This window comes from Limulus polyphemus, unplaced genomic scaffold (genome assembly GCF_000517525.1).
Source record: "Limulus polyphemus unplaced genomic scaffold, Limulus_polyphemus-2.1.2 Scaffold2378, whole genome shotgun sequence".
Classification (NCBI taxonomy): domain Eukaryota; kingdom Metazoa; phylum Arthropoda; class Merostomata; order Xiphosura; family Limulidae; genus Limulus; species Limulus polyphemus.
In genome coordinates, this window is record NW_013667988.1 from 91,895 (window position 1) to 106,433 (window position 14,539).

General features: G+C 31.3%; 1 protein-coding gene across 1 annotated transcript in view; it reads left to right on the forward strand.

Annotated features, from left to right (window-relative positions):
* The window catches only part of LOC106466773 (DDB1- and CUL4-associated factor 15-like), a 56,851-nt gene that overhangs the window by 30,377 nt on the left and 11,935 nt on the right, over window positions 1-14,539 (forward strand). The window contains exons 7-11 of the mRNA XM_013927073.2: window positions 3,177-4,589; window positions 5,351-5,457; window positions 6,486-6,620; window positions 6,930-7,018; window positions 11,132-11,190. Coding sequence (XP_013782527.2) covers window positions 3,177-4,589; window positions 5,351-5,457; window positions 6,486-6,620; window positions 6,930-7,018; window positions 11,132-11,190 — 1,803 coding nt within the window. The remainder of the gene's footprint in view (window positions 1-3,176; window positions 4,590-5,350; window positions 5,458-6,485; window positions 6,621-6,929; window positions 7,019-11,131; window positions 11,191-14,539) is intronic.

Consider the following 14,539-nt stretch of genomic DNA (forward strand, 5'->3'; position numbering starts at 1 on the left):
TATCGATACCATAGAATTCCACTATCATTTATCAAGCTTAGTAACAAAGCTGTATTTTGGTCTTTAAAAATATGAAATTTCGATCAGACTAAAGACAACCTACCTCCTTGAACTCTTGGTTTGAAAGAACGAGATGGCATCCTAACACTTTAAAATGGCTGAAAAAGACACTAGGGGGAACATTCTGAGGTTTTGACTGGTTATTCACATGTCGTATATACAACTGTATATATATATAAGGGACAGTTTCCAAAAATGGAAATAGGTGAGCATGTCTACTTCATTTCATTCAGTACATGAGCGGTATCTCAGCAAATAAAAAACATTGGAGGTTCTTATTTTATATTCTAGCTTGTCAGTATTAGTAATTTGAGTTCCTAATTCTTACTAAACTATAGAATTCGTATTTTGACATCACAAACATCTAATTTGAACCAGTGCTGCATTCAACATACCACGTGACACACAAAAAAATCAATGTTTAGTTGTATTTTTTTAATATTTACTTTTAAGTAAAGAAATTAAATAATATATTTAATTTAAAACTTAAATTGTAATCTACAGTTTGATACCAAAATTAATGACATAAATTCATAAAATAGTAGTTCAGTAAAATTTTGAATACGAGTCAACAATCGTGATGACATGGTATTTGACTCGTGTGGAAAGGGTTAAAATGATAGCTTCAGCAGTCTTGTTTACCATCATATGTATGTTTATAAGAACAACTATGTGCTACAGTTAAAATGATAGCTTCAGTAGTCTTGTTTACCATCATATGTATGTTTATAAGAACAACTATGTGCTACAGTTAAAATGATAGATTCAGTAGTCTTGTTTCCTGTCATGATGTATGTTTATAAGAACAGCTGGATGCTACAATTAAAATGATAGATTCAGTAGTCTTGTTTGCCATCATGATATATGTTTATAAGAACATCTCTGTAAAACAGTTGAAATAATAGTTTCTGTACAGTCTTATTTGCTGTTATAGTGTATGTTTATAAGAGCTGTCTAAAGCATTTAAAATAATAGAATATATGGTATTTTTTACAATCGTGATGACTTCATTGTGAGTGTGATAATTATGTGATTCCTTAACCCTTTTGCTGTGGGCTCATGCGATTTGTGGAAATCGAGTCACGGAATTTCACTTGTACAACAATATATGCAGTAAATCTGAGATTTATTAACGTATCCATTCATAAACTGGTAAGAAAGATCACAAGTATCTCATACACAAAGAATGGCATTATTATAATTAAGTGTTTTTACTAAAAATACGTTATTTTTCTATTGTAGTGACTTGTATTCAATCTATTAATAAATTGAATGCAAGGTGATTTTCATTTTAAGTATAAAAATACTTTTCTTCCTCTTATAGTTTTCATATTTCATTTGCATAATCTCTAGAACCTCCTAAAAGGATATCAAAAGTTTTTAAGGTAAATGTATATATTTAATTTTTCATTTTCTCTACCTTTTCACTAACTCTAGCTCTATCATCAATGTACAGTGCAATGAAATGATTAAAATTAAGAAATAGAAAAAAAGCATATACCTTTTGTAGAATATCTTTAAAGATTTTCCTTTTGTTAAATTAATAATTTCAGGTCTTTTCATTTTCACATATAATTAATTTTTAATGTCTTATTTTCCTTTCTTGTCCTTTGCCATTACTCACTGAACAAAAATTTTATTGAAGGAAACTATAATATACCTCGAGAGCACCATTGACTTGTGTCAAAATGAATAATAAGTATCATAAACCTTGAGAATGGACTCAAAGTATGATGTGTACTTAAAAAATGTTTAAACCTTTTAATTATGCATTTTAAAATATAACATACATAATTAACTAAAACATAATAGTAAGACCTAAATACAATTTAAACTGTATCTCTAATTATAACATATTTAGGTAAGAAACAACCATAAGTGCTATAGTTGATCGAGCAGCCTACAATACTAAAGTCAATTAAATTCAGTCTGTGACAACAATTGCTCAGCAATTTCAAAATAACCATTGTTAGATTGTAGTTTAAAATGATCTCTTTCTAATGAATATATGCATGTTTATGTAGCATCTACGGTTATAAAGCTCAAACAAATCTGTTGAAGGTGGGTGTGGCATCTGTCAGGTGTTAAAAAATTTATTACTTGTTCCAACTGTATTAATTCAGATAACTTTGAAATGAATGAATGAAAAGGTTATGTGAGCAAGTTAGAGTCTAGACCAGTGGCTCCCAACCTTTTGTGGCCCTTGCACCCCTCTAAGGAAGCCCTCACACCCCTTCCAATAAAAAGTGTGCATTAGACATTTTGTGTTGGTGACAATTAGGGGAAAACGGACCTTGTTTAGGCCTCTTCCATGCACCCCCTAGACCCTCATTTTGTACCCTTTGTTGGGAACCCCTGGTCTAGACATACATCTATGCAACTATCATTGTATTATTGAAGTTACATAGTGCCAAAGTAATACCATTGTATTACTGAAGATACAGAGAGCCAAATTAGAGAATTTTCATAGCTTGTTGGTCATGTGACAATAGATCTAAAGTTTTAAGTGGCTTTTAAAGGTTTATTTCAAATAAAGGATTTAAAACTTGGATAAAATAAAACCTCGAATGATAACATGCATCATAATATTAATTTCATTCATATTCATTGACAGTAAAGGTGTTTAATTAAATTTTGAATGTAACTTGCATAGAAAAGCATTTAAAGGGGCTTCTGTTGTGAAAGGGTTAAATTAAAATAACAGGGATATTAATGACATTGAAGAAGATATGTGATGGTTTATAGTGATGATCCTGTTTAGACCAAGCTATTTACCAATGATTGTAATTATTTAGTTTTTATATATGAACTTGTTTTTTTCTTTGACCTTCTTTGTTAATCATAAGATATTCTTAAAATATTCTTGAAGATCACAAACCAATTTATTTGAATGTTTAGTTAAGTTTAGAACAGTTTGTTTTCACTTGACATAAGATTTGATTATGCTTCTGTTTTACTTTAAGTTATAAATTATTGTGTTTGTGCAATGTATTATGTGTTATATGATAATCCTTTAGTTTTCTGGTAACCTTTTACTGTTTTTAAGAGAGTAATTCTAGCTGGTATGATAATTCCACAGCTTGTGTAATGTAATTGTAATATTTTTAATTTGTCAGATGAGGTGGAAGAAGATGCTAGCTTCAAAAGATGTTTGCAACACAGTATGACAATCCATACCAACTATATCTTGGTTCCACCCTTTCCTCCCTTCAGTCCATCGCTATGTATGAAAAAAGATGGCTTAGTACTGATAAACACAGGGGACAACCTCATAGCCTTGGAAGTTGAACTCATAAGACACAACTCACTGGGATTTAAGAGTCATTTTGAAGCTGAAAACATTCCTACCACTAGCTTTCATCATGCGGGTAATTATACTGAGGAAGTTAGTCTTGGACATATTCAGTTGAGTGTGCCATCAGATGAAGAGGACTCTATCAGTTCACCTGTAGGTTATTGTCAGGACAACTGTGATCCAAGTCGTGTTGTTTGTGATCTCTCTAGTGCCTTGAAAAAAGATTGTTGTTACGAATCGCAAGTCTGTAGAGAAGATTGTGAGGCTCGCAGATGTTGGAATTATGACATTTTACCTTGTAGGTGTAATGTGCAACATTTTAGAATAGTCAGTAACTGTGGTGAAAATGTTTGTAACATCCGACCCGAGGACTGTAATGTAGCAAAGACCAGTGAGCCATTATTAGGAAGTAAACAGTCTGTAACAGCACAAAGTGATAAGATGGAGAATTGTTTAACTTTATTTAGTTCCTGTCAACACCAAGAATTTAAGTGTTGTACTAAGTTGTGTTTACATGGTGAATCATCTCAGAAAGTGTTTTGTAGCTGTCAGTGGCAACAAGAAAATAGTAGAGAAGAAAGTGAAGAACAAGTGTTTCCTTTGCATCTAGAGCAGCCAAAAATAAAAGATATTCAAGACTATCACTGTGTTAGTGCAACTCGACACAGATGGTCTGAAAAGTCTAATAAAACTACAGATGCTAGCTTAGGTATGGTGGTCAATCAGAGCTTGTCCCCAAAAGGCTTGGAACCTAGTGAACGTTTTCTATTGCTAAGGTCGCCATCTGATGACAACAGTGGGAGTTCTGTGAGAACTTACTTGTCTCTGCAGAAGAACTCTGGCACAAATCCTCGAAATGCTCAGTCTCCTGCCAACCCTTCCTCAGAGAAAGAAGAATCTCATCCTTTCACTCCCCCTTCTCGTGGCTACCTCATTTCCAAGTCTTTTGAATCAGTGAAAGAAAACATTTCACCAAATGGGAAAAGAGAAACAAGTACAATTACAGAAAAACAAGAGAAAGCGGGAAAGAAAAGGGAGTCTTCACCTCCATTCTGTGACTCGTGTATAGCAGCAATGAAACAAGGGAGACAACCAAGAGATGAATCTCCTTGTAGTTCATCCAACTTGAACAGTGGTAGATCATCAGGAACAGGAGGTCATTGTGTCAAAGAGACTAGACAGATCTTTAGTCAAAGAAGGGTGAACAGGTACAGAAATGAAGAGGACTCTTCAGGTAAAGTTCTGAATACAGTGCTTTTGTTAATGAAAGCTTGATTATACAAAAGTAAAGAAGTCTTAAAATGTTAATATAACAAACTTAAAGCATTACTGGGGTTTTGAGATTATGTTTCTTCTATTGACTACCTGTGACTTATCTTGTTTGGTTATAAAGTATTTCTGGAACAAGACTATTATAATTTCTTAGGTTTTCCTTACTTTATTTTAGATGTTAATCTTTAATGTATCCAGTTCTTATGAAAACACTACATATTGCTGTTTTACCTCTCCATACTGTGTTTCTTTGATTAATATCTCTATTAGAATTTAAAGGTTAGTATCTTCTCCGAATACAAGGCAATTAGAAAGGAAAGCACATATTTAAAATGATTATATTATAAAAACTAATAGCCCTAGAGAAACTAAAGTTTACTAGAGGCATAATGAATATCATATTATTGAAAAATAGAGAAGAGAAATATAAGCAGTGACATAAGTATTTGGTGTAATATGGTTGTGAAACACTGTATCATGTCCGTATTTTCCTCAATGTGCCATTTGTGAAACTTTATTTTTCCCTTAGGACATAGTTTTAAGATATAATAATTTTTACATATGCAGGATTTTCTTTATAATCTCCTAGTATTATAGTATGTAATTATACATACTGTTTAACTGACAGTTGTGTGGCTTAATTTGTTAACTTTTTTTCTGTGATTCTATTCTGCATGCTTGATGTAAACTAATGATGTTACTGTTATCATACATAACTATCAGAGGAGGAAGCACAGAACTCGGAATATCACAGCAGCTTACCTTTGGAAGTTCATGGAACAACATACCAACCTCTTGAATCAGGCTTTAAAGGCAATCTAATGGCTCAGGTAAGTTTGTGTAGCTTAAAACTTGAGGATTTCTATGTTCAAGGTAGCTAACCTTATTAGAAGATTTCTGTGTTCGTGGTAGATAACCTTATTAGAGGAATTCTGTGTTCATGGTAGCTGACCGTATTAGAAGATTTCTGTGTCCATGGTAGATAACCTTATTAGAGGATTTCTGTGTTCGTGGTAGCTAACCTTATTAGAAGACTTCTGTGTTCGTGGTAAATAACCTTACTAGAGGATTTCTGTGTTCGTGGTAGATGACCTTGTTAGAGGATTTCTGTGTTCGTGGTAGATAACCTTATTAGAGGATTTCTGTGTTCGTGGTAGATGACCTTATTAGAGGATTTCTGTGTTCGTGGTAGATAACCTTATTAGAAGGATTTCTGTGTTTGTGGTAGATAACCGTATTAGAGGATTTCTGTGCTCATAATAGCTAACCTTATTAAAGGATTTCCATGTTCATGGTAGCTGACCTTATTAGAGGATTTGTACATACGCTCACACTGAAATATCAGCACCTAAAAGTTTCTTTTTACTTAAAGCTTTTGAATGTAATTGTTCTACAGAATCTCCTTGTATCAGTCTGAAGATTTGTACGTACATTCACAATGAAACATCAGAGTTTCTCTTTACTTTAAAAAATGTAATTGTTCCATAGAAAATAATTGTTTTTTCTTCTGAAGATTTGTGCATAATAACCCATGTTGAAACATCAGCATCCTAACAGTTTGTCTATATATAAAGCTTTCGAATGAAGTCATTTTACAGAGTATACTTGAATTAGTAATGTATTACTGTGGAACTTTGTACATAAGTCCTCATTGAAACATCAATTTAAATTTGTTTGTATTATTGGTTTTAAGCTTTTTCAGTATTCTATAATTTTTAATAATTATCCTAGTTGGTAATTATCAAACTTACAACTTTCTTACAATATATAATTGAGTTACAACTTTCTTACAATATATAATTGAGTTACAACTTTCTTACAATATACAATTGAGTTACAACTGATTATTTCACTTCAGGATGAGTTCATTGTAGCCGTACGTCAGGTGGCTTTTGACATTGAACAGTTTGCTCATGAGATGGCACAACGGCTTTGTGCTGAAGCTGGAAGGAAATATCTTGCTTTTAATGACTACGATGTTCAAGTTATTGATGTAAGTGTCTTTTTTGTGTACAATCAGAAGTTGGTCTAGAAACTAGATATTTTATTTCTAATGACTTGTATTCTTGAAAATATTTCACATTATATGTACAGTTAATAAAATGATGTTAAATTATCAAAAAACATATTGTAGTATTAAATCAAAACTTTGTAAATAGATATTTATTTTATTAAACTTTCTGCATATTTGGGAAAAAAGTAATGTATTTTTCTTACCTTTATGATTCACTGAAAACTATGATGTGACACAAACGAGTTGATTAATGCCCAGATGTGATTAACTATTATTTTCTCCTCATAGCTTTGCCCTGAATCACAGACTGCTGTTGTTCTGGTATTGATGTTGATTCAAGCTACGGTAGGGAACAAAGGAGTAGCCAAAGGTCTCAGGTAAACATTATAGGGAACAAAGGAGTAGTTAATTCTCTCAGGTAAATACTACAGAGAACATAGAAGAAGTTAAATCTCTCAGATAAACATCATATGGAACAAAGGAATAGTTAAATTTCTCAGGTAAACATCATAGGGAATAACAAAATAGATAAACCTCTGAGATAAACACTATATGGAATAAAGAAGTAGCTACATATCTGAGGTAAACATTAAAGGAAACAAACAGCAGAAGTTAAATCTTTTAGGTAAACACAATAGGGAACAAAGGAGTAGCTAAATCTCTCAGGTAAACATCATAGAGAACATAGAAGTAGCTAAATCTCTCAAGTAAACACTATAGGTAACATAGGAGTAGTTAAATTTCTAAGGTAGACATTAAAGTGAACAAATGAGTAGCTAGTTTTTTCAGATAAACATTATAGGGAAGAAAAGAGTAGCCAAAGCTCTCAGGTAAACAGTATAGGGAACAAAGGAGTAGTTAAATCCTTCAGTTCAACAGTATAGGGAACAGAGTAGTTACGTCTCTCAGTTAAACAATATAGAGAAAAATGTGGAACTAAATCTTTCAGTTAAACATTATAGGGAACAAATGAGTAGCTAAATGTTTCAGATAATCCTTATAAGGAACAAAAGAGTAGCTAAATCTACCAGGTAAACACTATAGGGAACATATGAGTAGTTAAATTTCTCAGGTAGACATTATAAGGAACAAAGGAGTAGCCAAAACTCTCAGGTAAACACTATAAGGAATTACAAAATAGTTAAACACTATAGCAAAAAGAAGAAGTAGGTAAATCTCTGAGTTAAACATTAAAGGGAAGGAAAGAAGTAGCTAAGTGTCTCAGGTAAACATTATAGGGAACAAAGGAGTAGTTAAATCTCTTAGGTTACCATTATAAGAAACAAAGCAGTGGCTAAATCTCTCAGGGAAACACTAGGGAAGAAATGACTTGTTAAATGTCTCAGGTAAACATTATAGGGAACAAAGGAGTAGTTAAATCTCTTAGGTTACCATTATAAGAAACAAAGCAGTAGCTAAATCTCTGAGGGAAACACTAGGGAAGAAATGACTTGTTAAATTTCTCAGGTAAACATTTTACAGAACAAATGAGTATTTAAATCTCTCAGGTAAAAATTATAGGAAAGAAAAGAGTAGCCAAAGCTCTCAGGCAAACACTATAGGGAACAAAAGAAGTAGTGAAATCTCTCAGATAAACATTATAGGGAACAAAAGAAGTAGTGAAATCTCTCAGGCAAACACTATTTGGAACAAAGGAGTATCTATATATCTCAGGTAAACAATATAGGGTAAATATTATATATATATATATACATATTCAGGTAAGTATTATAGGGAACAAAAGAGTTGCCAAAGCTCTCAGATAAATAAAGTTGTTAACAAATGTGTTGTATATATTGCCTAGCTAAACAAAGTTGTATCATAACGCCTTGGGTATATAAAGTAGTTAACAAAAGAGTAATATAAAGCCTGAGGTAAATATAGTAGTGAAGAAAGAAGTATTATGAAGCTCTCAAGTAAACAGTAAGTCCAGTAGAAAGTAAAGGAGATGCAAAAACTGTGAAATGAATACAATGAGGAACAAAAGAGTAGCACTACTCTGGGGTAAATATAATAAATAGTAAAAGAATGGTTGAATTGCCCAAGTATAAGACCAGAAAGAGGAAAAAATAAAGTGAACAAACCTTTCAACTTAATAGTACAAGGAACAAAGGAATAGACCAACCTCTCAATTAAGTACCACAGGAAACAGAATAGTAGATAAACCTCTCAAATAAATACCACAAGGAAAAGGAGAGTGGATAGACCTCTCAATTAAGTACCACAGGAAACAGAATAGTAGATAAACCTCTCAAATAAATACCACAAGGAAAAGGAGAGTGGATAGACCTCTCAAATAAATACCACAAGGAAAAGGAGAGTGGATAGACCTCTCAAATAAATACCACAAGGAAAAGGAGAGTGGATAGACCTCTCAATTAAGTACCACAGGAAACAGAATAGTGGATAAACCTCTCAAATAAATACCACAAGGAAAAGGAGAGTGGATAAACCTCTCAAATAAATACCACAAGAAACAGATGAGTGAATAAACCTCTCAATTAAGTACTACAGGAAACAGAAAAGTGAATAAACCTCTCAAGTAAATACTTCAAGAAACAAAAGATTGGATATACTTCTCAAGTAAATACCACAAGGAAAAAAACAGTGGATAAACCTGTCAAGTAATTACCACAAGAAAAAGAAGAGTGGATAAACATCTCAATCAAGTATAACAAGAAACAGAAGAGTGGATAAACCTCTCAATTAAGTATAACAAGAAACAGAAGAGTAGATAAGCTTCTCAAGTAAATACCACAAGGAAAAGAAGAGTGGACAAACCTGTCAATTAAGTACCACAAGGAAAATAAGTGTGGACAAACCTCTTAAGTAAATACTACAAAGAGAAGAAGAAGAAGAATGGACAAACCTCTCAATTAAATACCACCAGGAAATGGAGAGTGGACAAAGCTCTAAAGTATATAACACAAGGAACAGAACAGTGGACAAACCTCTCAAGTAAATACCACAAGGAAAAGAAGGGTGGATAAATCTTTCAAGTAAGTACCACAAGAAACAGACGATTGGGTAAACTTATCAAAAAAGTATCACAAGAAACAGATGAATGGATAAACTTGTCAAGTAAGTACCACAAGGAACAGAAAAGTAAACCAACATCTGAAATAAATATCAGAAAGAACAGAAAAGTGGATGAACCTTTCAAGTAAATACCACAAGGAAGAGAAGAATGAATAAACCTTTCAAGTAAGTATCACAAGAAAAGAAGAATGGATAAACCACGAAAGTAAATACTACAAGGAGAAGAAGAGTGGACAGACCTCTCCAATAAATACTAAAAGAAACAAAAGAGTGGAAAAATCTGTTGAATGAATCCAGTGATGAAGAAAAGAGTAGTGAAATTTTTGTTTGTCAACTATTTTTCTAGTAACTAGAGAGGAAAATAAAATATAATAAACAATTAAATTATTTGGTTGGTAATTACTTCAAAAGAAAGACTATTAAAGTTGCATACCTGTGGTATCTGTCTGTTAAATATAATATATTATTGAATAAAATCTGGTATTTAATAATTAAGTGAACTGATAAACATTAAGGTGTTACTGTGTTAACATCAAGCTTTATGAGGTGGTTCTGGTGGCATTTATAAACTTGTTAATTTGTTACTTGAGTAAGGAAGCACATTACACTAATATAATAATAAGTTCGAAAACAATAGTTTATAAGCATCATGAAATGATTTATTTTTGGGGGAATGTACTACATGTTTCAACAGAGCATTGGTTTATCTTTTACCTGATTGATTGATTCAGTGGTTAAAGTTTTTTGTAACGTAAGTTCTTCCTTATTTCACTACTTTAACATGTACTCAACAATTGTTTTGAATGGTGGTTAAAGCTCTTTGTAAAGTAAGCTCTTCCTTATTTCACTACTTTAACGTGTACTCAACAATTGTTTTGAACTGTTGGTTAAGACTTTTGACAAAGTAAGTTCTTCCTTGTTTCACTACTTTAACGTGTACTCAACAATTTTGAACTGTTGGTTAAGGGTTTTGATAAAGTAAGTTCTTCCTTGTTTCACTACTTTAACGTGTACTCAACAATTGTTTTGAACTGTTGGTTAAGGCTTTTGATAAAGCAAGTTCTTCCTTGTTTCACTCCTTTAACGTGTACTCAACAATTATGAACTGTTGGTTAAGGCTTTTGATAAAGTAAGTTCTTCCTTGTTTCACTACTTTAACGTGTACTCAACAATTTTGAACTGTTGGTTAAAGCTTTTGATAAAGTAAGTTCTTCCTTGTTTCACTACTTTAACGTGTACTCAACAGTTATGAACTGTTGGTTAAAGCTTTTGATAAAGTAAGTTCTTCCTTGTTTCACTACTTTAACGTGTACTCAACAGTTATGAACTGTTAGTTAAGGGTTTTGATAAAGTAAGTTATTCCTTGTTTTGCTACTTTAAAATGTACTTAACAATTGTTTTGAATGGTTAGTTAAGGCTTTTAGTGAAGTAAGTTCTTCTTACTTACACAGGAATGCAGAAAGACATGTCTTCCAAACAGGATTTAAATTTCAGTGGAAAATTGACTCAGGTAAGATATTTAAAGTAACAATTTCTCTAGTGCTTGTAATGGTAAAATACATATTTATTGTTCAATACTGAACACTTTTCTCAGTTGTAAAAAAATACATTGGATTAACTTATACTTTCAAAATCAATTTACAGAGATACCAAAAATTTTATAAAGTCTAGATTTATAATTCGTAAGTAGCAATGCAACAAAATCCTGTAATACAAAGTAGATGCTATTGAGAAATGGAATAAGCCTCAGTGTATCATTTATTGGTCAATTTGTTTATATTTCATTGTTCTAGAAGACATCTTCAGATTTCTTGAGGTTTGATTTTGTGGAGAATGATCATTATTTTACCTTAGTACACATTCTTATCTTTATAAGTAGGAACCTAAGAACAAATTATATTTAATTAGCTATACTGATTGTTAGGTTGATTTTTAGTTTGATCTAAGTACATAGCTTGCTTGCATGTTAATATTTATTCAGAAGAGAGTATATTTATTTTACTTGCATATATGTTTTAACTCTTTCTGCCTGGGCATCATTCAATGTGCATGTCACAAGGTTTTAGTGACATTCAAGATTTAATTAAACTACTTTTTGTTTATATTATACAAATTAGTCTATCATAAGATCGTAGCTAATAATCCATATTTTAATAGTATATAAGTTTTAAGTTCTTAATTCTACAAGGCAGTATTATAAAAAAATCCTGAATTTCCTCCAGTGTGACACACATGACACATTTTCTCTAGGCATCTTCTCTATTTTATTCACCACCCCTCAAAAATGTATGAAATTAAAAAGTAAATTACTCACTGTAATATCGTCATTGCTCAGTCAAACCATAATTTTTATAGCCTTCAATTTTGTTTGGTTACATAGCTATCAAATAGAAAATCAGACCCTCTCTTTCAGGGTTTGTTAATAGTTCTCTCTTACGTTTAATTATTTATTACCTATAACCAACAGAAAATGAAGGTTTTTAGCTATCATATGACGTGTTGTATAACATTGTGTTTTCAACAGATAATCGTCAGTTTCACTCAGAGTACAAGCTCTGTTCCCGTGGGAAAGTTAACGACTAACTTGGATGAATTTGTAACAGTTTTTGTTGCATAGCTAGAATGCCAGAAAAATGTTGAGAGTTAGGGGAAATTGTCTACTTTTTGCATGTTATTAGTCTATGTTCTTTGGTGCATTATTTAACATTATCACGACAGGTCACGTGTCAAAGACCATGTCATCACGTTTGTTGACTTGCAATCAAAATGTTATTGAACTACTATTTTATGAATTTATGTTAATAAGTTTGGTATCATATGGTAGATTATAATTCAAATTTTAGTATTGTATGTTAGTTAATTTCTTAATTTAAAAGAAAATATTAAAAAAAACAGCTAAACATCACTTTTGGGTGTCATGTGGTATATTGAATGCAGCACTGGTTCAAATTAGGTGTTTGTGATGTCAAAATACAAAGTCTGTAGTTTCGTACAAGGAACTCAAATTACCGATATTGACAAGCTAGAATATAGAATAAGAACCCCTTATCTTTTCTATTTGCTAAGATATATTGCTTATGTACTGAATCAAACATAGTGACCCCACTAACCTGTTTCCATTTTTGGAAACGCTCCTTTATATACACTTACTTCTGTATATGACATGTGAATAACCAATTGAAGGTTTTCGTGGTTTTCTCAGCCATTTTGATGTGTTATTGTGTTAATCTCATTCTTTTCACACAAGATTTCAACCGGTAAGTTAAGTCTTTAGTGAACTCGAAATTTCATATTTTTTTAAAGCAAAATACAGCTTAGTTACTGAGCTTGATAAATTATAGTGGAATTCTATGTTATTGATATATTAATTTGTGATTTTTTTGGGTTATTTAAAATGTATATAAAAAAACTAAAAAAAATTTCTTTTCACATCCTCCATGTGGGAAATTTCTTAAGGTTTAGCAACCTATGACAAGCAGCAAACAAGTACAAAGGTCATAACTAGTAGAGATAATTGTTTGCGTTACTACTTTATTAACTGTTCTATGTTTTAAGAAAAATAAGTTAAAGAACTTATATGTAAATAGTATTAATGTATATATATACATAATGTATAATAATTCAAATTATATTATTGGATACAGTATTATGAGTGCACATGCACCGTGTCTTTGTAAATTCTGTATTGTTATCTAGGCATGGTTGAAAGGTCAATATAATAAAAATGATAAATATATATAAATGTATAATGTTATTAGATTTATGTTATTTAGACTCAACATTTGTGTTTTCGTGTTACAATCTGTACTCATTTTAGAATGAAAAAAACATAATTTAAGTTTATACCCTAATTTTTTGTGGTGGTTACGAGGCTGGTTAAATTGACAGACCCTATAGAGTTAGGGTAGAAAAAAAAGCAGAAAAATATAAAGTTTACTGAAAACAAACGTTTGAAATGTAATTAGGAGGTTTAGAGATTGCAAAAATATTTGAGATTTTTGGGACAAACACTAGTTTTCTAGTTATAACATGAAAATCACTTTGGGCTGATAATGAAACAGAATCGATATTTTCACAAACAAATATAAAAATACTTCATTAAAAAATCTGATTTTTTGTGTATGAAAGACTTGTAATCTTTACTAAAAGTTTACAAAATTTTGTCTGCATTAAAAGTTAGAGTATAAATACTTGTGTACATTATACCGAGCCCTTTGTGAAAGGGTTAATTAAGTAAAAATTGTTTACTGCATTACTACCATTTGTATAAAAAAAAGTAGGTTTAAGTGTCATTGACAATCAGCAGCAAGAAAGAAGATTGGGTAAGTAATTTATTTCTTGTTTTTCATGTTTATTCTTTATTTATTATTATAAAAGTAACTAAAATGTAAAAAATAGGAAACTGTAGGTTAGTTAAGGTTAGATTAGGTAAAATAAATAATAATAATATATATGTTTAATGAAGCATGTATGCGAGCAGCTTGTAGAAGCTATTGGATAATGTAATTTAGTAGTGTTAGGCAAGCTGCATGTTCCCCAAGAGAGTTACAACTTATAATGGCATGAATAGTAGTACCGTATTTTTCGGAATATAAGACGCACCCTTATTTTGAAGATAAAGTTTTGGAGAAAAGAAAGAGCTACAGTTGCATTTGAAAGATTTTTATTGAACAAAAATTCAATTTGATACTTTAAAAATTAGTATGTATTTTTCTAAACACAAAAGAGCTCAAAACATCAAAATAAGAAAATACCGTAAATCAAAAAAAAGGTTTACTGTTATTTAGTTTGGTTCTAAACCTACAAAATCTTCATTGCTTTTACTGTGATTTTTTTTATTATTTAGGGAGCATTATAAG